Raw genomic sequence first — 27,234 nt, forward strand, 5'->3', positions numbered from 1 at the left:
CTGACTGGGGCATTTAAAGATGACGCACTTTCCTAAATTGTGAGAGTAAAAGTGCTTAGTTGGCATAGCTTCCTGTATAATGCAGAAGCAGGAGATAGGAAAGGAAGCTGATGATGTTACATCCAGTTACCTAGAAACAAGACTAGAAGTGTCTGCTTAGTTCACAGGTTGGGCAGAGGCAGCAGTTTGATCAGATAGAGCTTCTGGCATTCCCTAAAAACAAAAGTACTAAGAAGAAAACAAAACCCCGAATTTTTAAGATCTTAAAAATAAAAGCAACTAAAAAGAAGAGCAGAAGTTTGCTTTGATTAAAGGGGAAACACCCGCCACAGGTCCAGGCTGCCTGGAGAGGAGCGGGTTCCCACTGCTGTGTCACATAGTGAAAAATTTTAATCGGCCACCACCAACTTCCCCACGAGGAGTTTGGGGGAATTTCAGAAATGAAATTTCTTTATTCTAAATAACTGTCTGGAATGATTCAGCATCAGTAACGAAAGTGAGTATCAAACAACATTTGGAGCAATACAACAAAGCTAATTACTATGTTCCAAAGGTTTGCCACCTGCTGCTTCTTTACCCAAACTAAACAGTCCTGCTCTTCTGTCCGACTCCTTGACTGGAGAGCATCCTTCTATCTTTCTCTTTTAAATACTTCCCTTCTTAGGGATCTGTTTCTCTGCCTGAGATTTTTACTTTAAACTTGACTTTTTCATCCAGTGTTCTATATGTCATTAGCTGGAAAATAAAAAGGGTCTATGGCCTTGGGCAGTGCAATAGGCAGAACCCTAAGATGCCCCCAATCTCCCGCCTCCCAGATTCCTGGCCCACGATGTTTTCCATTTCTCAGTTATTCAATCAAACATGAACCCAGGTACTGTTGTGAAGGGACTTTGCAGATATGGTTAAGGTCCTGAATAAGGTGACCTTAAGATAGGGAGATTAGCTCAGTGGGCCTGACCTAATCACATGAATCCTTTAAAAGTAGAGTTTTCTCTGGCTGGTCCAGAGGAGGAGGTCAGAGAAACACACTCTGGCTGAGCGGGAAGAAGCAGTGAGCATCCATGCTCTGAGCAGCCTGTGCAGCCATGTGGAAGGAATATGGGTGACCTCTAGGAATTGAGAGCAGTACCCTGACTGTCAGCAAGGAACTAGAACTCAGTGCTTCAACCACAAGGAGATGAATTCTGCCAACAGCCAGTCCTTTTGGAACCTGGACTCTGAGGGCCAGATGGAAACCACAGACCTAGCCAGCACTCTGACTTCAGCCCAGTGACACTCTGAGCTGAGAACCCAGTCATGCTGTGTTGCATTTCTGACCTACAGTAACTAAGATAATAAATGTGTTGTTTTGAGCTGCTGAGTGTGTGGTAATTTGTTATGTGATGATAGAAAACTGATACAGGCAGCTAAAAATCCGCATACTTAAAGATGAGGCAGAGAGAATGAATAGGCTGGAACAATAGTTTGAAAAAGAAATGAATGGGATATTAGTATTTATTACTAAGAAATACCTAAAGGCTACTCCTTTAGCATAAGATGACTCACCCTGGTGGTGAAAAATGAATCTAGTAGAGTCCATTCATTCACTCACTCATAGAAGAATATTTACTCAGCTTTTACTACACAAATAGTACTCATGTGGGTTAATTTTACAGTGATAGAGAAACCTTTAGGTAAACAGGTATCTGCTTTTTTGTTGTTGTTGTTCATTAAAGATCTTGAAAGTTTAGAGTTATTAAAGACAAATGCATGTGTTCTAAGCTTAAATTATATCTGGATGAGGGGTATTTTTAAAATGCTTCATGTACTAGAAGAAAGTGATTTTGAGAAACTCAGAAAGTTCAGATACAAATATATACCTTTTTGCCTTTCCTTTTAAACCCAATTTTAACTGATATGAATGACAGAAAGAAACTTCAGATTTTGGCCAGAAGAACTAAAAGACAGTGCACTGTCAGGTGTGGGAGACATTATTCCCCCTTGTGTCCCTACTTTTATTTCCCTTATTAGTTTTTGTTGTTCATGAACTTAAGGCTGCATGCTATTGACTTCAAAGTAATTTCTGAAAAAAGATCTGCTGACATTACAGAGTATCTGGGTCATTAACCATGTCCATGCTGACGGAGGAAATAATGTCATAGTGGGAAAGTTATTTAAGAAAGGCTGAAATGTTACCATTTGCACACATGCATCTAAATGGTATATAGGATATTTATTTTTGTGGAAAATTACCAGAAAATCTAGAACCTAAAGAGAAGGCTGTTGATTAGAAAGAAGTATTAGGAATCTATCTGTATTATCCATTCTCTACTATTTTTTCTAGAAAACAGAATAGCCATCTTGATGCCTAATTTCTGTTTTTTTATTTTATTAGAGAATGTGCTAGTCATGACACAAGGAAGGAGAGGATGAAAGGTATAAAGATGAAGGGTGAGAGAAAGAAGCTGATTTGTAAAACATCCTTTGGAGAAGAGTTGAAGGAATTTTTTGCATTACAAAAAAAGAGATAGGCATCTTAAAACTCTTTGTTTTTAATTTATTTTTTTATTATTAATTTTAATGGAGTGGCATTGATAAATCAGGGTACATATGTTCAGAGAAAACATCTCCAGGTTATTTTGACATTTGATTATATTGCATCCCCATCACTAAAAAGTCAAATTGTTTTCTGTCACCTTCTATCTGGTTTTCTTTGTGCCCCTCCCCTCCCTCTCCCCCCCCCCCCCCCCCCCCGCCTGTAACCACCACACTCTTGTCCATGTCTCTGAGTCTCATTTTTAGGTCCCATCTATGTATAGAATCATATAGTTCTTATTTTTTCTGATTTACTTATTTTGCTTAGTATAATATTACCAAGTTCCATCCATGTTGTTGTAAATGATCCGATGTCATCATTTCTTATGGCTGAGTAGTATTCCATAGTATATATGTACCGAAGCTTTCTAATCCACTCGTTTACTGACGGATATTGGGCTGTTTCCAGATCTTTGCTATTGTGAACAATGCTGCCATAAACATAGGGGTGCATTTCTCCTTTTGAAACTGTGCTATGGTGTTCTTGGGGTATATTCCTAACAGTGGGATAGTTGGGTCAAAAGGCAGTTCAATTTTTAATTTTTTGAGGAATCTCCATACTGTTTTCCACAGTGGTTGCACCAGTCTGCATTCCCACCAGCAGTGCAGGAGGGTTCCCTTTTCTCCACATCCTCGCCAGCACTTATTCTGTGTTGTTTTATTGATGAGCGCCATTCTGAGTGGTGTGAGGTGATATCTCATTGTGGTTTTAATTTGCATTTCTCTAATGATTAGTGATGTTGAGCATTTTTTCATATGCCTATTGGCCATCTGTATGTCCTCTTTGGAGAAGTATCTATTCTTTTCTTTTGCCCATTTTTTGATTGGATTGATTGTCTTCCTGGTGTTGAGTTTTACAAGTTCTTTATAAATTTTGGTTATTATCCCTTATCAGATGTATTGTCAAATATGTTATCCCATTGTGTAGTTTGTCTCTTTATTCTGTTCTTATTGTCTTTAGCTGTGCAAAAGCTTTTTAGTTTTATATAGTCCCATTTGTTTATCCTGTCTTTTATTTCACTTCCCCGTGGAGATAAATTGGCAAATATATTGCTGCAAGAGATGACAGAGAGCTTACTGCCTATGTTTTCTTCTAAGATGCTTATGGTTTCATGCCTTACATTTAAGGGTTTTATCCATTTTGAGTTTATTTTTGTGAATGGTGTAAGTTGGTGGTCTAGTTTCATTTCTTTGCAGGTAGATGTCCAATTTTCCCAACACCATTTGTTAAAGAGGCTGTCTTTACTCCACTTATGTTCTTACCTTCTTTGTCAAATATCAGTTGTCCATTTCTGAGTTCTCTGTTCTGTTCCATTGATCTATATGCCTGTTCTTATGCTAGTACTAGGCTGTTTTGAGTACAATGGCCTTGTAGTATAACTTGATATCTGGAAGTGTGATACCTCCCACTTTATTCTTCCTTTTCAAGATTGCTGAGGCTATTCAGGTTCTTTTTTGTTCCATATAAATTTTTGGAATATGTGTTCTATATCTTTGAAGTATGTCATTGGTATTTTAATTGGTATTGCATTGAATTTATAAATTGCTTTGGGTAATATAGACATTTTAGTGATGTTTATTCTTCCTAACCATGAGCATAGTATATGCTTCCACTTCTTTGTATCTTCATTGATTTCTTTTACCAATGTTTTATAATTTTCCGAGTATAAGTCTTTAATTTCCTTGGTTAAATTTACTCCTAGGTACTTTATTATTTTGGTTGCAATAGAGAAGGGGATTGTTTCCTTAATTTCTCTTTCTGACAGTTCATTGTTGGTGTATAAAAGTGCCTCTTATTTCTGAGTTTTAATTTTATATCCTGCCACCTTGCTGAATTCATTTATCAGGTCCAGTAGTTTTTTTACTGAGACTTTAGGGTTTTCTATATACATTATCATATCATCTGTAAATAATGATAGTTTTACTTCTTCTTTTCCAATTTAGATGCCTTTTATTTCTTCTTCTTGTCTGATTGCTGTGGCTAGGCCTTCTAGAACTACATTGAATAAAAGTGGTGAAAGGGAACACCCCTGCCTTGTTCCTGATCTTAAAGGGATTGCTTTCAATTTTTGCCCATTGAGTATGATGTTGGCTGTGGGTTTCTCATAGATGGCCTTTATCATGTTGAGGTATGTTCCCTGTATTCCCACTTTGCTGAGAGTTTTGATCATGAATGGGTGCTGGATTTTATCAAATGCTTTTTCTGTATTTATTGAAATTATCATGCGGTTTTTCTCCTCCTTTTGTTTATGTGATGACTCACATTGATTGATTTGTAAATATTGTACCAGCCTTGCCTCCCCAGAATGAATCACACTTGATCATGGTGTATGGTTTTTTTCATATATTGCTGGATCCGGTTTGCTAATATTTTGTTGAAGATTTTAGCATCTATATTCATCAGGGATATTGGCCTATAACTTTCTTTCTTTGTGTTGTCTTTGCCTGGTTTTGGAATCAGAATTATGCTCACCTCATAAATGGAGCTTGGAAGTCTTTCTTCCTCTTGAATTTTTTGAAGTAGCTTGAGAAAGATAGGAGTTAGTTCTTTGAATATTTGGTAGAATTCACTTGTGAAGCCCTCAGGCCCGCACTTTTCTTTGTTGGGAGTTTTTTGATGACTGTTTCAATCTCATTTGTTGTAATCAGTCTGCTTAGGTTTTCTGATTCTTGCATATTGGTTTTTGGAAGATTGTATGTTTCAAGGAATTTGTCCATTTCATCTAGGTTGTCTAGTTTTTTGGCATATAGTTCTTCATAGTATTTTCTTACAACATTTTGTATTTCTGTTGTGTCAGTTGTTATTTCTCCACTCTCATTTCTAATTTCATTTATTTGAGTCCTCTCTTTTTTTCTTGGTGAGTCTAGTTAAAGGTTCATTGATCTTGTTTACCTTTTCAAAGAACCAGCTCCTGGTTTCACTGATCCTATGTATTGTTTCTTTAGCCTCTATGTCATTTATTTCTGCTCTGATCTTTATTATTTCCTTCCTTCTAGTACCCCTGGGCTTTACTTGCTGTTCTTTTTCTAGTTCTTTTAGATGCAGGGTTAAGTTGTTTATTTGAGCTTTTTCTATCTTCTTAAGGTATGCCTGTAATGCTATGAACTTCCCTCTCAGTATTGCTTTTGCTGTGTCCCATAAATTCTGAGTTGATGTATGCTCATTATCATTCGTTTCTAGGAATTTTTTAATTTTTTCTTTGATCTCATTGTTAACCCGTTTGTTATTTAATAACATGCTACTTAGTTTCCAAGTGTTTAAGTATTTTTCAGTTTTTCTGTTGTTGATTACTAGTTTCTGTCATTGTGATCAGAGAAAATGCTTGATATGATTTCAATCTTCCTAAATTTGTTGAGACTGCTTTTGTGCCCTAACATGTGGTCTATCCTAGAGAATGTACCATGAGCACTTGAAAAGAATGTGTATTCTGCTGCTTTAGGTTCTGAAGATATCTATTAAATTGAGTTGATCTAGTGTGTCCTTTAAGTCTGCTGTTTCTTTGTTAATTTTCTTTCTTGAGGATCTATCTAGTGATGTTAATGGGGTATTGAAATCCCCTACTATTATAGTATTGCTGTATATCTCACCCATTATATCCATCAAAGTCTGCTTTATATATTTAGGTGCTCCTATATTAGGTGCATAGATATTTATAATGGTTATATCTTCCTGTTGAATTGCTCCCTTGATCATTATGTAGTGTCCTTCTTTATCTTTTACTATAGCCTTTGTCTTAAAGTCCATTTTGTCTGATATAAGTATTGCTTCCCCTGCTTTTTTTTCATTTCCATTTGCATGAAATGTTTTTCCATCCTTTTACCTTCAGTCTATGTGCATCTTTTGTTTTAAGGTGTGTCTCTTGTAGACAGCATATGTAATGGTCCTGTTTTCTTATCCATGCTGATACCCTATGTCTTTTGATTGGATCATTTAATTCATTTACATTTAAGGTTATTATTGATATGTAGTTGTTTATTGCCATTTTATTTTTTATAGCTGTATTCCTCTTTTGTTATATTATTTTCCCACTTTGATCTGTTTACAACAGGCCCCTTAGCATTTCTTGCAGCATTGGTTTGGTTGTAGTGAATTCCTTGAGTTCTTTTTTTTTTTTATCTGGGAAGCTTTTAATTTCTCCTTCAATTTTAAATGCTAGCCTTGCTGGATGAAGTAGTCTCAGTTTTAGGTTCTTGTTCTGCATTACTTTGAATATTTCTTGCCATTCCCTTCTGGCCTCAAGTGTTTCTGTTGAGAAGTCTGATGTCATCCTTATGGGGGCTCCTTTGTAGGTGATAGCCTTTTTTTCTCTAGCAGCTTTTAATATTTTCTCTTTATCACTTAGCTTTGGTATTTTAATTATGATGTCTCTGGGTGTAGATTTCTTTGGGTTTCTCTTTAATGGAGTTCTCTGTGCTTCTTGAATGTATGAGACTTTTACCTGCCTCAATTTAGGGAAGTTTTCAGCTATGATTTGATTGAACAAAATTTCTATCCCTTGTTCTTTCTCTTCTTCTTCAGAAATCCCTATGATATTGATGTTATTTCTCTTCATGTTGTCACAGAGCTCTCTTAGAGTTTCCTTAGACTTTTTGAGTCTCTTTTCTTTTTTTGCTCTGTTTCCGTGCCTTTGTTTATCTTTTCCTCTAACGTGCTGATTCAACCCTCAGCTTCGTCCATCTTGCTTTTAATTTCTTCCATTGTGGTCTTCAATTCTGATATTGTATTTGTCATTTCTGACTGTATCTTTTTTATTATTTCAATTTCCTTTTTTATATTTGCTATCTCTTTATTTAGGTGTTTGTAATGACCATCTATTGTTGTTCTAAGCTCTTTGAACATCCTAAAAATCATTATTTTAAACTCTGCATCCAGTAATTTGGTTATATCTAACTCATTCATGTCCTTTTCTGGAGATTTCTCTTGATTTATTTGGGATGCATTTCTCTGCCTCCCCATTTTGTCTGTGTATAAGAAGGGTTTGGCCAACGGAGTCCAATGGGTGTTGCCTCTGTGTTCCCCAGGTGTGGTCTGTCTGCAGGCCTGCCACCCCCTCTGTGGCTGCCTAGGGTGCTATGGTTGGGCACTGCTGGTGCTGTCCTGCTGCGGCTGTTGCTGCAGTTTCCGCCTCTCCTCCATGGGAGGGGCTGTGTTCACGTGCCGGCTCTACAGGTCTCAGCTGGTCTTGGCTTTCACTTCGCCCCTTCAGGTGGGGTTGAGTGCCGTGCATGGGCCATAAGCCTGGGCATCAGGCAGGGGTGAACACCTTTGCTCAGCTGCGAGTCTCCACCTATTCCCAGGCTTCTCCCTGCCCCCGCGGTCAGAGCTGGCTCACGTGTAGGGTAGCAAGCCTTGGCTCTGCATGTTGGGTGAGGCTACGTGCCTCTGCACCCTTGCTCAGCAGCAGATCTTTGCCCGTTCCCGGCCTCCTGCCCTTCCCCCACAGGTGGGGTTGCAGGTGGGCCTGCAGCCAAGCCAGACCACTTTTGCATGTCCCCTCCACCCCTGCCTACCTAGACTGAGTTCACATTGGGCCTCAGGCATGGCTGGCCCGGCTTCCGCCCCCACCACTTCCTGCCCTCCAGCAAGCCCTCAGCAGTGTTGGTGGGGGTGCTGCAGGTCAGACCCTAACACTCCATACTATAGTCCTGGATGCTCCTTCCTTCTAAGTTGCTCTGCTCTGAGTGCCATGGGAGAGCTTGTTTAGCTGGTTTCCTGCTTGCCTTCACTGGTATTGCTGGTTCCAGGGGTAATATTCTCTTCAGATTTGGGGAGTGACTCAGCCCAGGGGTTAGGGTGGTTTCCTTCAAAGTATTTCTTCCTGTGCCTCCTAGATTACACTCTCTTCCTGCTACTCTGGTGCTCTCCTCTCTTGCTGTTCCCTGGAGCCCCAGGTGGGTGGTTGTGAGAGAGGTTTTCTGTGCAGTCCTTTTAAGAAGAATCCTGGGTCTGAGAACACTGTTTCTTTCTTGCAAACAGTATTCTGACTTGTTTTGCAGCTAAATACTGTCCATATGCCTCTTCTAGGCTCTGAGGCTGTAGGCTGGGGCTTTGTTCCTGGGGCCCAGGTCCCTCACCTCTCCACTAAACTCTCTTCCTGCCACACAAGTCTCTCTGGGCTGTCGTTCGCTCTGGAGAGCTGGGCAGCCCTCTCTGCGTTTCTACTTTTCCTCGCAGTCTCAGTGTGGCTTCTTCCGTGTTCCTTGGTTGAAGAGTCCTCTTAGTTTAGTTCAATGTTGGTTTTTCCAGATGATGGTTCTTAAAATTAAGTTGTAATCCATTTTGGTTCTGGGAGGTGGAAGTTGGTCATCTGCCTACTCCATTGCCATCTTGCCTCAATCCCCATCTTACAACTCTTATAGCAGAGGTTGCTAAATAATTTTTGAGGACATAGAGCAGCGGTTCTCAACCTGTGGGTCATGACCCCAGCGGGGGTCGAACGACCAAAACACAGGGGTTGCCTAAAGCCATCGGAAATACATATTTTATTTAAAAATGTATTGTATAATAAATATGTATTTTCCGATGGCTTTAGGCGACCCCTATGTTTTGGTCGTTCGACCCCTGCCGGGGTCGTGACCCACAGGTTGAGAACCACTGACATAGAGGCACCATGATATAATGAATTAATATTATATACATATTATGTTGTCATATACATGGTGGGGCAAAAGTAGGTTTACAGTTGTTCATATGGAAAATAATACAATAATTAATAAATAATAATACAAGAATAAATTGTTTTGTGTACTCACAACTATAAACCTATTTTTGCCTGATCCTGTATATGAGAGGAAATAAATTTCTACCACATTTTGATGGTAAAATTAAAAATATAATAAATGAGTACAATTTTTTTTAAAAGCTGGTCTCTCAATAAGCAGACTAGGATTATTTTTTGCTACAAAAAACATTTTGCTTAATTGAGGTTACAAATTAGTGTTTTCCCTTAACCTGTTTTCGAATCGGTTTCAAGTCTTCACCTGTAAGAACTATTCTTAGTTTACAGCCTATACAAAAATAAGTGCTAGGCCCACTTAGTCCATGGGTCACAATTTTTTTGGCCTTTTATATGACATGTTTTTAGAATATTGGGACTCAGTCATTCTCAGCATCCATCAGGCATTGCATTAGAGGAAAAAAACATGGATGCTCTATGGGAAACCATCAACAGAGCAGGCAAGGGCTGTGGGGAAAGAAATATGGCAACTTTACTAATGCTTCTGATCTTTAAATTCAGATAAGAAAGAAATCTCCTAAAAATCTATACATTCCTTGCTATATCCAGACAATATTAATTTTTTTGTAGGTAATGACTTTATAAGTGTCAGTTTTTATGTGTTTTCCTTTATTACATAGTTTTAAAGTTTAGTTCTGGTAATACACAAAATAAATTTTACCTGTAAATAATGTTTGAACCTAAATTAACCCATTTTCAGTTAAGGCCTATCAATTTCTATGAATTCAATACTACATAAGTGTTTCTAATCAAGTAACACAGTTACAAATACACTATCTGAATTTTTTCTTATTTCTTTTATTGTAGAGTAAAACTCTATTACAAGGTACCATAATTTATTTGGGGCTAGGTTTTGTTGCAGACAAAAATTCTCTTCCTTTAATACAGGAGTATTTAATATTGACAAATATTATTTCACATAAACACCAGTGCTTCAGGTATCTTCCTAAAATAATGGCTCTACCTTTGATTAAAATAAGCCAGGCTTAATTGTGTTAACATTTTGCAAGTATCTCTACATCACAACAGTTATATTTATTGTCAGGAAGGAAAACTCAGCAAACATATAGTATTTGAATTTAACACTTCTGATCAATGTAGAAACATTTTGAAAAAGAAGTTTAATTTTAGCAGAACATTCAACATATGCTTGTATTCTTCCTTGAGCCTTAGTTTTGTCTAGTGTGTAGAGAGTGCAATATCTTTTCTCATCCTAAAATGTATAAAATTAGTAAGGTACATTGTAAAGCATATAACACTTCTCTGCATACTGTCTACCAATATTTGAGACTCAGCCTAGTTATCTCCCTGTATATGAAAACCCCTCTCAGCCCTCCACACCCAGATCAGGGCACTATAACACCATGTACATATTCCTGTCATTACACTTCCCTGGTTTTATAAGTCTATTTAAAAGCCCATCTACCCACATAGACTTTGGGTAACTTCAAGGTAGGCACTGCATTTTATTCTCTATAGCTCTGTCCTTGGTACTTAGCACAGTGCCAAACATAGAGGAGAAGTTCATTATAAGTTTACTAAATTAAGAGGTAGATGAATGAATGTACTGAGGGCATCTGGGCAGGTGTGAAGGTTATCTTCTCACCCAGGGATGGGCTATAACTATTTTCCAAGATAGTAATTATTTTTCCTGTTTCCCATGAAGGCCAGTGTGACTATACCATAATTCTGGATGTAGGATAAGGATGAAGGCTAGAAAAGAATAAAAAGAGGAAAAAGAGAAGCCCAAGAAGAAAAAAGGGCCTTTATTAGAAAGCAGGAGGAAAGGAAAATGACCTATAGGTTGCTGTACTCAGTTAGGGCCAACAATGCTAACTAACCCTTTGTAATGTTGGTGCAGGGTTGAAAAATTACAATGTCCTTCCTTCCTTCCTTCTCTCTTTCCTTCCTTCCTTCCATCTTTCCTCCCTCCCTCCCTCCCTCCCACCCTTCCTTCCTTTTCTTCCTTCTTTCCTTCCCTTATTTAATTTTTTCATCCTCACCATTTTGTAATGTCATTTTGAAACTCACTACTTTTACTGAAAGTAGCCAAAGGAGAGCTCTACTTGGCAATGCTATGAGACAGAGCTCCTGTCCCTGCTCCTTCTACCCATGCCCCTCTATTTTGAGGGCCATTGGTAACAAGGTAAAAAAAAAGGGAGTATCCCATCACATTTTCATTGTTGAAAACACAGAGATTCTTCTTTTTGTTTAAATAGCAAGGATGGAGGAGGGGTAGAGAGGGTGGAGAGGGAAAGCTTTGCTGCTGTGGGAGCCTTTTCTTTGTGTTTTAACACCAGGCCTGGAAGAACCCAAGACAGCAAGTCCAACCACAGACTACTTCCCATGTCCAGAGTGCTTTTCTCACTGTCTTTTTATTTGGCTGGGGGGGGGGGAATTGATTTAACTTTGTGTGAAGAGTCAAAACATGTCTTTGATGATTGATCAACCTGTGGTTTTCTCCATTTCTTCTACTGCCCCAAATTTCAGCTCCGTTCCTGGCCACTGGGGATGGAGAACAGCTGCAGATGAGCAATGTAAAGAAGAGAGGCACCCTGCCCAAAGCCTAGACATATGGGGCTGGCGGTGGTCTGCCTGGTGCCCCTAGAAACATCTGTGGGAGAGTTGGGCAAAGCTGAGATGTGGACACGGCTGGTTTCCATGTTCACCAAATGTCTAATCCTCATGGCAATAATTCAAGAACTCAGGATAACATTATGGTTTTCATTTTTATAATGCACCCAATACTAATAAGAAAATGAGAAGAGTTACTAATATTCTATAGCAGTCTGTTTTTTAAAACAAAGTAATACTTTCCCCCAAAGATAATAAATATGGTAGTATGATAGAAACATTGACCCAGCAGGAAATGCTAATCTGCTCACTGGAATTAGTGATCTAACTTTCTGCTTACATTTTAAAATTTGGGAAAAAGCTGAAGCAAGTTCCTTTGTTTCTTTCAATATTTTTGTCTCTTCTATGGCTACTGCCTGAGGTCAGCAAATATAGATAATGCTCTGATTCAAAGGGTGAATTTTCTAGTTTCAGAAAGAAACTTGATTGTTTTCCAGGTGCTTATAAACATGTCCCTATACTTGTAAAAGAAATACAAATATAAGGACTTAATGTTTGATAGTTGATAGAGTTCTTGGAACCCATTTTGATGGCCTTGCATTTACAAAACCCACACTAAAGAAAAGGAGCACCATCCTGATTTAAACCATTCCGATGGCAGGTTGGAGTGCTTTAGCAGTTTAGAGCAATTAAGCCTTCAGAGTTAATTAGGAATACTCTCATTACCATTTGTATATCAAAATATTCTTTCCATTCTTGTATAAACATATTTTTGTCAATTATTGCAAGAAAACCAAATTTTAATCAAGTAAGTAACAAATGTAAACTATAGTTTTCATGAGGGTAATTTGTCCAAACAACTGGCATACTTACAATTGCATTTCTTCTGCACAAACCTAAGCTTGCATGCTGTCCTGTAGGTGGAGAGTCTGATACGGTCCAGATCTTGAGCCCCTGCGGGGGAAAACGTATACATCTGGTATGCCATGTGTGTGGAGAGGAAGTTATAGCATTTATAAATAAAACAGCTATAAATATAGCCCATATAATTAATTTTGTTTTCATTAGAATGTAAATAAAACTTTAAGACTTGAAAAGGTCATTGCCATATCCCTCAGGTTCCAGGGGAAGAGAGCGCAGGTGATCAGCGTTGAAGGTCAGATTGTCAACCATGTTCATGGGTCAAGAAACATAATCTCAGTCCTGTGGTGTCTGCCACTTCGGAAAACAGTGTGCTCAAGCTGTGACTGAAACAGCCCGATGATATCAGAGAGCGATGCCATAAAATAATCATTTTAAACACACTGTCATTGGTCATTAAAGGTGAGCACATGCTGAATGTTGGGCATTTCCTTTTGCCTGACCTGAGGCCAGTTGCTTTCAGAAGTCCTAGTTATCACCTCTGGAAGATAGGGATGGTGATACTACTGCTGTTTACTTCATGGGTTGTTGCAAGGATAAATGAATAGTGATCCCCGGAGCACCGAGAACACTGCCTGGCACACAGTAAGTGGTATGGAAGTATTCATTGTCATTACTAGTGTCTCACCTGCAATTTTTCCTGTCAACCGTAGAGGAGACTCCTGTCTAAAAACAACCACCCTTAAACTGCAGCTTCCAGTTCCTTCCTAACAAAGAGGAACATGTTCCTGTATTTCTGAGCCACTTTCCTCTTCTACACAGGAATCCAGCATGGTTTCCAATGCCCACAGCACCAAGTCTGAATATCCTGCCCAGAATCCAAGCTCCTCTGCAGGCTCTTCCCATCCAATCTACCCAACAGAAGTTCCCACTGTTCTTCCCTGGAACCTCTCCCTCACAGATGGGCTGCTCATCATATAACCTGGATTTCCTCTGAATAGGTTCATCTCTAGACTGTGTCTGGGATACAGCAGGCTTTCAACAAATGTCAGTTCTTCTCTGCTTCTAAACAGTCGGCTTCCTTGAAGCCCATGTATTGAACTTTCTCTTCATCAGTAAAATTGGTACATAAATGCTTCAGAATATAATAGGGTAGCAAGTAAGTGAACTGGCCTGAAAGTAATTATATTAGGAGACTAATTAAGTGCTTTCCTAATGAAACTAGGGATAAGTTAGCAAGTGTCCCTCATTGAGAGCATTTAGCATTCCCTTGACTCAAACTGATCTCCTTAGATTCATTTAAAAAATACTATCAGTACTCCTGTTACTTCATGGTTTAATAAGGCAGATAATTAAACATTAATTCTTGTAGAAGTTTATTACTTGACAAAGAGGCTCACTGATACTGAGCACTTGAAGGATTGAGGAGGTAAGGACTTAACCGCACCCAATCAAGAAATCCCCTGAAACATGTTCTAAGAGGTAGACATCATAGCCAATGATCATGTAGGGTTATTTGCAGAGGCAGATTAAGGTTGGTTGAGGTCCTGGGGGCAGGAGAAAATATTGGGTTCCTTAAAAAAGGAAAACTAAAAATACATGTTAACCGTATTTTTAAATAAATAAAAATATTATGTACTATTAATGCTAAAACTGCACACATGAAACCAAACGTGGTGTTACTGGAAAAAAGTGTAAAGTTGGAGTTTTGCGGGGCCCTTCGGAAGTCAGGGCCCAGGGCGTGTGCCCAGTGCACCTGCTGTTAAGTCTACCTCTGATTATTTGCAATGATAGGAATGATTATAACACAGTGAAAATAAATGAACTTGTGTGAACTTTGACAAGTTTTTATCGGTTGTCTAATTTCCTCGTGTGTAAAATGGAATAAATAAACTTTATGGGCTAGTAATCTTGGTAGCTGGTACATAGTGAGTACGTAACAGCAGATGAGCCCTCTTAAAAAGCGTCCTGTGTCATTCCTAAGCAACAAGTGATAGAAATTTCCTCTTTATATTTGAACTGTAACATCCCTTTCTATAACTTCAATCCCTTTGACTTAGTTTTCCTTCTGGCGCCACATAATCTTTTCTCCTTGTCACTTGATAATTAATTTCTCAAACATTGGGAAGCTGCTATCATTTTCATTAATAGCATATTCATTACAACCCGACGATCATGTACAAGTCCTTGTTATTGCGAGTTTAAAGTTTAGCTGGGGAGGTAGCTTCTCCTTGACTCTTTTATTTTTTTTGTATTTTTCTGAAGCTGGAAACGGGGAGAGACAGTCAGACAGACTCCCGCATGCGCCCAACCAGGATCCACCTGGCATACCCACCAGGGGTGACGCTCTGCCCACCAGGGGGCGATGCTCTGCCCCTCCGGGGCATCGCTCTGCCGCGACCAGAGCCACTGGGGCAGAGGCCAAGGAGCCATCCCCAGCGCCTTGGCCATCTTTGCTCCAATGGAGCCTTGGCTGCGGGAGGGGGAAGAGAGAGACAGAGAGGAAGGAGGGTGGGGGGTGGAGAAGCAAATGGGCGCTTCTCCTATGTGCCCTGGCCGGGAATCAAACCTGGGTCCCCCGCATGCCAGGCTGACGCTCTACCGCTGAGCCAACCAGCCAGGGCCTTCTCCTTGACTCTTTCGGTCAAAGAGGTTCAACTGCATAGCCATCTCAAGTACAATGTCAACCACTGACCACGGCACACAATAGGGTTTCAATATATGGATGCGGCTATTATTATTCTCATTATCACTGCACAAGGATTTGAGACCCTAACTGTGCTAGTCATCCTGTTCTATGATGTACTAATATCTTCTTGAAATGAGATATACAAAACTAGCCCAATTGCCACAGCCATTGCCTCACCTGTATAGAATATATAGAAAGCAATTACTATCACCTTTGATAAGGACACTTACTAATGCAATTCATTCTTTGGGCTCTTATTAAGTTTGTAGTTCATTATGAAGCTAGTTTTAAAAAAATCATACGTACTTACATTAAGTCAGATTTTTTTTTATTTTAATGCTTATTTGGGGATTAATGGCAGGATTTCATAGTTATCTGGTTAGTTTCTTTTAATATTTAGTTTGTGCTTCTAACTTTTCTGATTTTTAAAAAAAATTTGATTTTGTCACTTGCGTTTCCAAGGGGTTTCCTTTCAGGTCCTCTATAAATCTGAGAAGCTCATGTGAGAAATGAATGAACACTCTAGGATGCCACATACCCAGAAAGACCAGTTATCAGAAATGCTTGAATGCCAAATCCCTTTTTCCTTTGGATAAGGATGTCATTTTATTGATAATGAGTTTGGCTCAATAGTCAGGAGAGTCTCAATATTTGTAAATAATCCTTTAGAACAGTGGTTCTTAACCTGTGGGTCGCGACCCCGGCGGGGGTCGAACGACCAAAACACAGTGTTTGTTATTACACTGTATTAACACAGTGTTTTGGTCGTTCGACCCCCGCCGGGGTCATGACCCACAGGTTGAGAACTGCTGCTTTAGAAGAAGACATTAGGGACATAGATTATTTGTGTAAGTTTTTCAAGGATAATGATTTAAGCCCCAGGTGTAAAAGGACTTTGATGGAGCACACAATTAAATTTCTTAGTTCTAGCAAGATCTTATCCTCTGAGAACAGAAACCCTGGCTCCTCTGCACCTCCCTCTCATAGAGGTCCTAGGGGCAATTTGGCAAAGGTGCACCTCTTCAGAAGTGGTAAAGAGGGAAGCAGAGATGATACTTAGGGACAGGAGTGTACTGATTGCTCATCTGTCCTATCATGATGAGAATTTAACAGACCCTCAGTTTCATTTAAGAACCAGGAAGAGGTCTGTGGGTCTGTCAATGTTTCCTCTATGTGTAAGTCCTTCCTGGCTAAGGATGTAAACCTTCAATATTAAAAGGGATATAGAGCAATGAAATGAGCTCTTCAGATACAGCAGCACACTACCTGCATGGACAATGGTAAGTGGCAACCACAAGATGCATAGTGGGTTCTGGGACCAAAACAACAACATAAACAAACAAAAAACACACAACAAAACAAAACAACCCGAACCACCACCAACAAAAACTGACCTGAAACATGGTGTGCAGGCTCTTACTGTTTATTCACTTTGTTTACAATACATTTCTTTGTCTCTGCCCCAATAAACCATGAACTTGATTTAGTTTTACATGTGTGGTCTCTTCTTGAAAATCTATAAATTTATAGCGTCCCTGGGAGTAGTTGCATGTCTTCTGTGTCCAAGTTATTTCTTAAAACCAAGGACCCAAACACGGCCATAAAAAGTCTTCCAGTGTGCGATGGGAGGGCCATCCTCCAAGTTCACTGGCCCATTACTTAGTCTTTGCACATGCTCACACCACTACCTATAAATCTACCTGATTTTATGGTGATCCAGTCCTTGTGTCTCCAACACATGCACAACCTCAACAACATTGTTAGCATCTTGCTGAGATTAAGGTTCATTTTTAACCTATAATATTTTCCTGAGCTTAACACGGTAGTAGCCTTATTAAAAAGGAAAATTAGCTGACTTAATTCCTCTTTAAAAAAAGATTAAATTTAAATAAATAAATAAGCAAGCAAAGTCAACAGAGCAATCCTTGTTCTTAGCATGTTGAAATGCTAGGGTTAAGGCTATCTTTTGTTTATGACTTAAAAAAAAATCCATTTTATTATGAAACCTACATCAAATTAATCCCCTAGACTCTCAAGAATTTATATTTTCTCTCTTTAATTAGAAACAAGTACAGTCTTTCTGTCTTTTGTTTTTTGTGATGTTCTCTTCATTACTCTTCAGAATCATGGATAGTGTTTTTTCCAATTATTATATCACTGGCATAATTCTTTAAGACGTGAAGGTTCAAGTCATTTAAATAATATCTGAGGTGTGCTTCATTATAATATAGTGAGGGCTGAGGGTAAATAATTAAGGGTAGAGATGAATATTATTTTCTTTACTTTTGTATACATTTGAAGCTTTTTGTAATAAAAATTTAAAGCTAATTCATTTAAGGCAACTTGATAATCTTGTACCATCTCCTTAAACCTCTCATATCCATGTCATAGTTGGAAGAAAGTGATAAAGATGAAAACAAAAATATAGTTCAGACAGTGATTTTCAACCTTTTTCATCTCATGGCACACATAAACTAATTACTAAAATTCTGTGGCACACCAAAAAGTAGATTTTTTGCTGACCTGACAAAAAAAATAAATATAATTTTGATTCATTTACATTAGGTGGCTATTGTTTTGTTGGCTGTTGTCATTTTTTTAAAAAAATTGACAACTTAAGGGAAAAGAGGTCAGTGTTCCTAACTAAATAGTCTGATATTGCACATCTTAAAAATTCTTATGGCATACCAGTTGAAAATCACAGAGTTCTGATTGCTATTCTATAAAATATTCTGACTGATTACACTGTTATATCCTGCAAGTCCTGTTTTTCCTCTCTTTAGCTTCTTTTTTTCAAGATTTTTCTCTTCCCTTTCTACCTCTGTCCCTTTTTTCTGCATTCTCACCCCCTGTATCCCTCCCTCCTATCTTCTTTATTTTCTTGTATTCATTCACTTGATCATCCATCCAACCAATCATCTAGTCTTACCTGATTTTTGGCTTTAGTTTCATTACACTCCAAACAGTTTAATACAAATCATGTATGTTTTGTCTTCTATGTTTTGATAGTTCATTACAAACCCTTTCATATAGTCATTCAGATTCTAAAATATCTCATTCATTAAAAAACCCACTCAATAAGCCCTGGCCGGTTGGCTCAGCGGTAGAGCGTCGGCCTAGCGTGCGGAGGACCCGGGTTCGATTCCCGGCCAGGGCACACAGGAGAAGCGCCCATTTGCTTCTCCACCCCTCCGCCACGCTTTCCTCTCTGTCTCTCTCTTCCCCTTCCGCAGCCAAGGCTCCATTGGAGCAAAGATGGCCCGGGCGCTGGGGATGGCTCTGTGGCCTCTGCCTCAGGCGCTAGAGTGGCTCTGGTCACAACATGGCGACGCCCAGGATGGGCAGAGCATTGCCCCCTGGTGGGCAGAGCATCGCCCCTGGTGGGTGTGCCGGGTGGATCCTGGTCGGGCGCATGCGGGAGTCTGTCTGACTGTCTCTCCCTGTTTCCAGCTTCAGAAAAATGAAGGAAAAAAAAAACCCACTCAATAAGTATTTACAGAACAAAGATAAAGTCTATAAACCCTGTGTCTGAGCTCTTCTCCATGCTTGATGAGTGACTGAATGACTGAATGTGTGTATGTGTATGTGTGTATGTGTGTGTGTGTGTGTGTGTGAGAGAGAGAGAGAGAGAGAGAGAGAGAGGAAGAGGGAGGAGGAAGGGAGAAGGAGGAAGGAGAGAGAGAGAGAAATATATATATAGAGAGATAGATACAGAGAGAGGTTTAAAGAAATTTGGGGTCAAAGATAATGCTCAAATTTCTACTTAGACAGCTCCGTGGGATGAGGCAGCCCTCACAGAGCTAACGTATAGAAGGAACAGGCTTGAGGATAAGCAAAGATGAAAAGTTCAATTTTGGGCTTAAAGAGTTTAAGTTGCTTGTGTGACGGCCATGTGAAGCTATTCAGTGGCAGCTGAATATATGGATATGGAAGTCCTGACTCTGAAATACATTCTTGGAATTATTAACAAACATATAAAATGTAGCAACGTATCTTAACTGGGCCAAGATTGAGAATATTTTTCCAAGAGGAGACTGTGCATAAGTAAATCTATTTGACGTTCTAGGTGACAGAATGAAGCACACGGTTGGGAAGAGCAAGTTTTTCCCCACTTCTCAACAGTGCCTAGCTGTGTGGTAATTGTTTAAGGACTGTATGGCTTAGAAAACACTGGAAAGCGGAACCCCTGCAGGGACTCTGGCATTTTTGTGATGGACACTATTAGTGCAGCTGATAGTGAGCCCACCTTAAGCAGCTTCATCAGTATAAGCTTTGACTGTGAAGATTGGACAGGAATTTGAGTTTGTGTGCTGACTATTCCGGATAAAATGGTTCATGAGAATATGGGAGGTGGTTTTGAAGGACTTCTTGGACACTTGTGAGCCATATCAATAATGGTGAAGCTGTGAGAAAAAGGCAAATTGTATATGAAAAGAATTGGTTAAGAACAAACAGGTAAAATCTGACTCAAAGGGTTTGGAGGGTACCAAGAGACAGAAAAAGAGAAGGGGAATGGTCAGAAAAGGCAGGGGACCAGACTCGGGTGGTGATGACATAAGATAAATCTGAAAGATAGAGACCCACAGTGTTCCCATCTTAAAAAGGCTGAAAACGAGTCAAAAGGAGAAATGCACCCCCATGTATATGGCAGCATGTTTACAATAGCCAAAATCTGGAAACAGCCCAAGTGGCTGTCAGTGAACGAGTGGATTAAAAAGCTGTGGTACATATACATATTGGAATACTATGGGGCCATGAAAAAGAAGAAAATATTATTTTTTGTGACAACATGGATGGAGACTTGGAAACTATTGTGTTAAGTGAAATAAGCCAGGCAGAGAAAGAAATATCATATGACCTCACTCATCTGAAGAATCTGAGGAACAATATAAACTGAGGAGCGGAATAGAGACAGAGGCGGGATCAAAGGATTCAGAAGGAAAGCAGATAGAGGCAAAGGGGATGATAGGCAGATAGGATGGGATGAGAGCAGAAAAGCAAATCCCGGAGGGAAGGGGGGAGGGCATTATGGGGAAGGGGACTGGGGGGATGTACTGGGGAACATGGGGGAGGGGAGGATGAATTCGAGGGGATACTAGAATCTATGTAAACACAATAAATTAATAAAAAAAGGCTGAAAAACATGAGAGATGAAGAAGTGAAGAAGCAAGTGAAAATAGTCACAGTATCCACTGAGGCCTATGGTAGTGGTACTATTCATGTCCTTTTTCTGAAATTTTGAAGTCAGTTTTCCTGAAACTCTTCTTAGTATGCATTGCAAATTCATGCTCTGGCTTTCATTCCAACTATTTACTTTCTGGCTGTACTCAACACCCTGAAGAAAGACTGACTGACTTCAAATAATTCAACTGTGTTTGTTGAGTACCTACATTTACCTCCCCTTGATTCCGGGTCCGTCCTTCACTTAGAAGCCACTCTCCTTTCTCCCCAAGACTTTCTTTTACTGTTAGGCAGCCTTCCGGGTTTTCAAAAATGTTAAAAAGTGTTTTCCAATTAGTTTCCTCCATTAATACTTACCTACCTGTGCCCCAGAGGTTTTAAAATATTGACTCAGCATCTAAGGTGAGTGGATTTGAAGGTGAAGGTCTAGGGCAGGGGTCCTCAAACTACGGCCCGCGGGCCACATGCGGCCCCCTGAGGCCATTTATCCGGCCCTTGCAGCACTTCCGGAAGGGGCACCTCTTTCATTGATGGTCAGTGAGAGGAGCATAGTTCCCATTGAAATACTGGTCAGTTTGTTGATTTAAATTTACTTGTTCTTTATTTTAAATATTGTATTTGTTCACGTTTTGTTTTTTACTTTAAAATAAGATATGTGCAGTGTGCATAGGGATTTGTTCATAGTTTTTTTTATAGTCTGGCCCTCCAACGGTCTGAGGGACAGTGAACTGGCCCCCTGTGTAAAAAGTTTGGGGACCCCTGGTCTAGGGTCTATCACTAAGGAGGAGTTCATAATAGGGAGTGATGTGAATATGTTCATAAGTACGTGTCATAAAAGGCAGAGCAAATGTGCTCTGAAAGCAGGAAAACAAAGAATGTGAGTTTAATTCCAAGAACAAACTATTTATTCTGCTAAAATCCAGTGTGATAAACTTGTTAGAGCCAATAAACTTGTTCAGTGAATGGAAAGACCAAGGTGAAGATGACATTTACATTTAACCAGTCTTCAGCTTTAATCTAAGGTACTAGATAAACTGATAATCAGGGCATTATACTGAAGGTACGTTTTGGTTAAATAGCAACTTGCCCAGAATTTCTTTAATCAAAGTAGGTAGTCATGGAATTGCTATTATTGTTGTTTTATGTATAAGGCTAGTCAGTTGTTCTTGCTTATTTGTGAGTCCATGTTACTTTCAATTTCATTTCTTTGCTGTTTCTTTTCTTCTTTGTGGTTATGAATCCAGAGTAGATGTTTAATGCATATGTGCTGAAATCACCTGATTTCAAATTTGTCAAAATTTCTTATCAATTGTTCTTATTGTTATTTCTTAATCTTAGCCTTTGTAAAACCAATATGCCTTAATGTTCCCCTCAGCTTGACTAAACTTTGTCAGGCTTTGTCCTGACTCTAGGCCTCTGACCTCCCTTTTCTTATGGCATTTAATTTGGAAAACTTTCACTATAAATTTGTTATCTGCCCTATTGAGATATAAATCTCCCAGCTTCTGGCCAGTTTTACAGCCCAGGTATATCCTTCTCAAGGACTTGGGAGACATCCCTTTGAAATGTAGTAATTGAAGGAGATCTCCCAATCTCTGTGGGAGAGTAGAAACCTAACTTCCTAATTGTGACAGTTAGTAAACACAATTGACCAACTGCCCCACTAACATCCTTCAGTACTTTTACATAAACTTACCCCAGTCCTTAAAAACCTTCCTGTCTTTCATTCAAGCGGATTTGAGTTTAATCTCTCTCCCTTGTTGCAATAGTCTTGAATAGAGTCTTCCTTGCCTTATTGACTCCTTCTTATCTTCTCTTTTTTTTTTTTTTTGGATAGGTGACAGTCCACCTATCCAAATCAATTCCTCCCTTTGAAGTCAGCCGGTTGTTTTACCTGTCAGAATCCTACTTAGTGTTGATCTAAACATGATGCTCACTAATAGATTGTTAAGATCAAATGTGTTTACCTGTGTTGGGCCAACATCTGAGTCTACTAATTAGCATACTCAAGGAAGAAAGACACATTTTTGTGTGCCTTTCTTAACTATTCACTAATCAGGAGAACTTATAATACGACTTAATAAGCATATGACAATTCTAAGAGGTTTCTATAAAAGATAAAGTTACAATTTGGAAAATAAATGCACAATTTTCCTAACTTGAAAAATTTAGAGCTCTCTTCCTATGGCTATAAAACTTATGTTGATCTTTCTTTGAGTTGGTCAACTTTAACTCAAAAGACAAATGTAATTGTCTGTGCTAGGCACTGTACCAGGGATAATGTACTTAAACTCAGATAAGTATTTAAAAAATAGTTTAATAGTCACACTTTTATAATTCTTATAATTAGTTAGCTGATGTAGTCTTTAATGTAACAACAATATTCAAACATTTCCACTAAGACTTTATTGTTTTTCATATTAGATGTTAATTTTTTTCTCTTTATGTCAAAACACTGGCCCATAATATGCATGGTTCTTGCCTTTTCAGTCTACAAACCTATGCTATGGGAGGATATCTGTGCTGCTTTGTATTTTGTTTAGATGGGCAGGTAGTAACAAGGTTCCTTACTCTGTTAGATTTCTATCAACAAGTCCATAATTCCAGGTGATCAGCCATGCCAGAAATGAAGACACAGTACCAAATATGGCCTAGGAAATTGGAAGGCCATGACTGAAACACTCATAGGCACTTTACACATGTTTCTAAAAGTGGAAAAAGCAAGGAGCATGATTAAGATTCCTCACATCAATTTTAATTTTCTTCCTTCTTTGTTAGTGTTAACACTATCTTGGAGTCATCAGATTATTGGGAAATGATAAAGGAAAATATCAATCTTATTATGTAGGACTTTCTTTTATCTGCTCCAACCCTCATCTTGCCAATCAGTTCCAATCTTCAGTAGAAACCAAATTTTGTCTACTGCTTTCTCAGGAAAAAAGGCTTACGACTCACTTCTGCTTATCCTCATTCTTTATGCAGGGAAGAAAAGATAAAAGATAACAAGAGAACTGAATTTTTTCCTTATAACATTTAATTTGAGATGTGTGCTTTCCTCCCAATGTCAAATTCTTCTTCCTTATGAATAAGAAACATGGGCTATAAAGGAGACACTACCAACCAATTATTTACATAGCAACCATATATTTATGCAAACCAATAGTCTTTATTTTAATAAGGCCACTGGAGTCAGTCTTGGTTTGGTTTCCCTCCTATAGCAGGTGGACCTCTGAGGTCTTTTTAACTTTTGATTAACGTTTCATCTCTTAGAAATTGGTTTGTGGGACAGATTCTTCACCTCTGTATGAAGTCTAAATGACAGCTTATAGTTTGGTCTGGTAATCACGCCTGACTCGTCTTTCCCATCTAAACATATGATATCATTTTGTAGGTAAGACATTTAATAATTAATTTCACAAGTTTTATTAGTGCCTCAATATGCTGGACATTGAGATAATGTGGAGAGGTGACCACAGACTTTAAAACTTAGTGGACTCAGAGGCAAATTTAATGGTGGGCGCACCAGGCACGCACCCTGGGCCCCGACTTCTGAAGAACCCTGCAAACCCCCAACTTTACACTTTTTTTTTAATGACACCAAGTTTGGTTTCATATGTGCAATTTTAACATTAATAGTACATACTATTCTTTATTTATTTAAAAATATGGTTAACGTGTATTTTTATTTTCCCAGTCTCTCTCTCTTGTTTTAAGGGGTCCAATATTTTCTTCTGCGCCCAGGGCCTCAAATGACCTTACTGCACTTCTGAGTGGACTGTATTAATGTCAACACCAACAAGTGCTTTCAAAGTGTTTGTATGTGTATATATACATTTAGGTCCATAAAACTTTTCCTTCATATAAAATATACAGTTAGTAACAAATTATGATGCTTCACTAATTTTACTTTATAGGAGGCAAAAATGTCCAAATTTACATGTTATGCAAGAAATTTAGTATTTTAAGTAAAAGTACACTAGTCATAGGATTTCATGTGTAGTCAATAGACACTGTAGAGTCTTCATTAAAAGTTCCATACTTACTCATCTCTGCAAATAGCTGTCTTCTTCCTGCCATAGTATTTCCTCTTTTCCCACTATCTTCAATCATTCTATGAGACAAAATGGGTACAACATATATTACCTTCCTGTTAATAAGGCGAACAGCCATTTCTATTTAAACACACTTGCTGTGGTTATGCCATAAACACAGAGAAAAACCACTTAACACCGTGTATTTTACAAGTATAGTTTTATTTTTGCTAACTTAAATTGCTATACATACTTTTCCATATATAATGTTGTTGTAGTTTGAGGCGGTATAACTTTTTTATTTTCTAACACAAAAATATCTACAGTAGCAGATGATCTTGTGTTACAACTGAATACAACCCTTTCCAGTCTGTTAGATGATTCATTATATATATAGCTTCTCTTTTAATTTTGGGAATTCCTACAAAGGATATAAAGCAGACATAATGCATCCCATTCAGCAAACAATGAGACTGAGAGTCTCATGAACTTAGTCAAGTGAATGGTAGACGTTTGGGCTCCCGACCAGTATGCCTTCTATCACATTCTGCTGCAAATTGTCCTTTGTGCACCCCAAAACTCAATTTAGGAGCAGGTGATTTGCTAAATGTTTACTTCTTAGTTGATGTTGGAACCTGCCACAGTTTTTCTATACAATTTCACACAAGCTGGTTAGGTTCGTATCTCTCTATCTAAATAAACATACTGTCTGTAGTGAAACTATCTGAAAAAGTACCAACAGGTAAAACAGAATGAAAAAGATACAAAAAATTAAAATTTGACTTGAAGAAAACAGAAAACAATGAGAAAGTTAATGGAAATGTTGTTTAGTCTGGCAGAGGGTTTTATAGGTTGGAGGGGTTGATTATTTTATTATACCTAATTAAACTTTTAAAAACTGAAATTTCATCTTTCATATACATGAATATATATACATCTATATTTATCTTATTATGTGTTGATTCTTGGGCGTGGGAACTATAAGGCACAGTTGATTTTTTTGCCTGTCTTTCAGTGGATGCTGTTCTTTCTCAAATATGGGTCTTTTGTCCATGCTATTTTGTGTGTGTGTGTGTGTGTGTGTGTGTGTGTGTGTGGACTGCCCTCTCACCCTAGACTTAACTAACTTGCAGTTAGCTTCATGTCTTAATTTTAAGGAAATTCTCCCTAATCCTATATGATTAGTTGAGTTTGCTGCCTTTCCTCTGAGCCTCCATAGCTCGCTATGCCCTTCTCTCAACACTGAGCTTAATAAATCTTTATTGAGTACTTTCTATACTCTGGACACCAAATGAAGCTCGGGGTATACAACAGGGATCAGGTCACAGCTTCCATCCTCAAGGAGCCTACACTTTAGGGCGGAAGATATAAAAGCCCAATGAGGTTATTATCACTGTACAAGTGGAAAGAAAGGTATGTGAATGTGAGAGAGGTTGACTATCTGGGGATACATTTAATAGAAAAACTTGCAGAAGGCTGCTCAGAAGGCAACAGTGCTCTGTACAAACTGATTCATTCGAGGGTTAAAAAAAAACTAGTGGTGAAAACCAATGTGATGTCAGTCATAGCGGTGGGACAGCCTAGCCAGTTCCTTTATCAATCAAGGATTATTTTCCTCTTGTTAGGAAAGGAAAGAAGGGCATGGATCAGCCTTGCTTTACAGAGTTAAGAAAACTGTGTACCCATTCACAATGGGTGATCATATAAGCAGGGTCAGTTTAAATAAAAATTGGGAAGAAGCAGATTTATTAATGAAGCTTTGGTAACAATTCATTTCTGAACATGATCAAATATTTCCTTTTTATAAGATTATAATTATGCAGGTATGGCTGATATATGGAGCTCTGGAGAAAACATACCTGATTTACATAACCCCACCTCCTTTACTCCAGAGGAAAAGGGTAGGTAAGAATCTGACATTCACAAAATAATCTGGATATAGCTTCCAATTTTTATGTTATAAGAATCAGAAGTAGAATAAAAAAAGAGATAGAGCCAATGATATGTTCCTGCATCTGTCTATATGTTGAAACAAGATGAAAAAAAATATTGTTAAAAATAAATCACAAAGGATGGCAGGGTGGAAAACTGGAGCTGAAAATGTCAGGGAGGTAAAGACTGGCTTCTGAAGCCCCATGCTTACTGCCTGTACTACTCATTTGGGACTCTTTGTAACATCTCTTTTTCTAGTTAATGTTTTGTGTGTCTCTCTTAAAGGTTTTTGAGTGAAGCAATCTCAAAAATTTTAAATTCTTCACAGTGCCTAGCAAAATCCAACCAACAAATGTTATGTATATTTTAAAAAAATGAATAAAACAGGAAAAAAAGAGGGAAGAAAAAATAAAAGCTAAGTTTGCTTTCCATGAAATAGACTTTCAATTATATTTCTAAAAACTGACTCATAGAAGAATGAAATTCAATTTGTACTTGTTTCAGAAATTAATTATTTGAGATGAAAGAATTTATATTTACAATAATCTAGGACCATACATTTTAAAGCAATATCTTGTCCAATGAAACAGAAGTTGAAATAAATGCAAACTACACTGATGCCATCTTTTAGTCCATCACCATTTTTTGGTTAATT

At 38.4% G+C, this 27,234-nt stretch overlaps 1 protein-coding gene across 15 annotated transcripts in view; it reads right to left on the reverse strand.

Annotated features, from left to right (window-relative positions):
- The window catches only part of DTNA (dystrobrevin alpha), a 395,762-nt gene that overhangs the window by 121,581 nt on the left and 246,947 nt on the right, over positions 1–27,234 (reverse strand). For all 15 annotated transcript variants that reach the window (XM_066246831.1, XM_066246840.1, XM_066246839.1 and 12 more), the window contains 2 exons: positions 24,660–24,727; positions 12,759–12,839 (listed from right to left, as the gene is read on the reverse strand). In XM_066246831.1, coding sequence (XP_066102928.1) covers positions 12,759–12,839; positions 24,660–24,726 — 148 coding nt within the window. In that variant the 5' untranslated portion in view covers position 24,727. The remainder of the gene's footprint in view (positions 1–12,758; positions 12,840–24,659; positions 24,728–27,234) is intronic.

This window comes from Saccopteryx bilineata, chromosome 11, assembly GCF_036850765.1.
Source record: "Saccopteryx bilineata isolate mSacBil1 chromosome 11, mSacBil1_pri_phased_curated, whole genome shotgun sequence".
NCBI classification, from domain to species: domain Eukaryota; kingdom Metazoa; phylum Chordata; class Mammalia; order Chiroptera; family Emballonuridae; genus Saccopteryx; species Saccopteryx bilineata.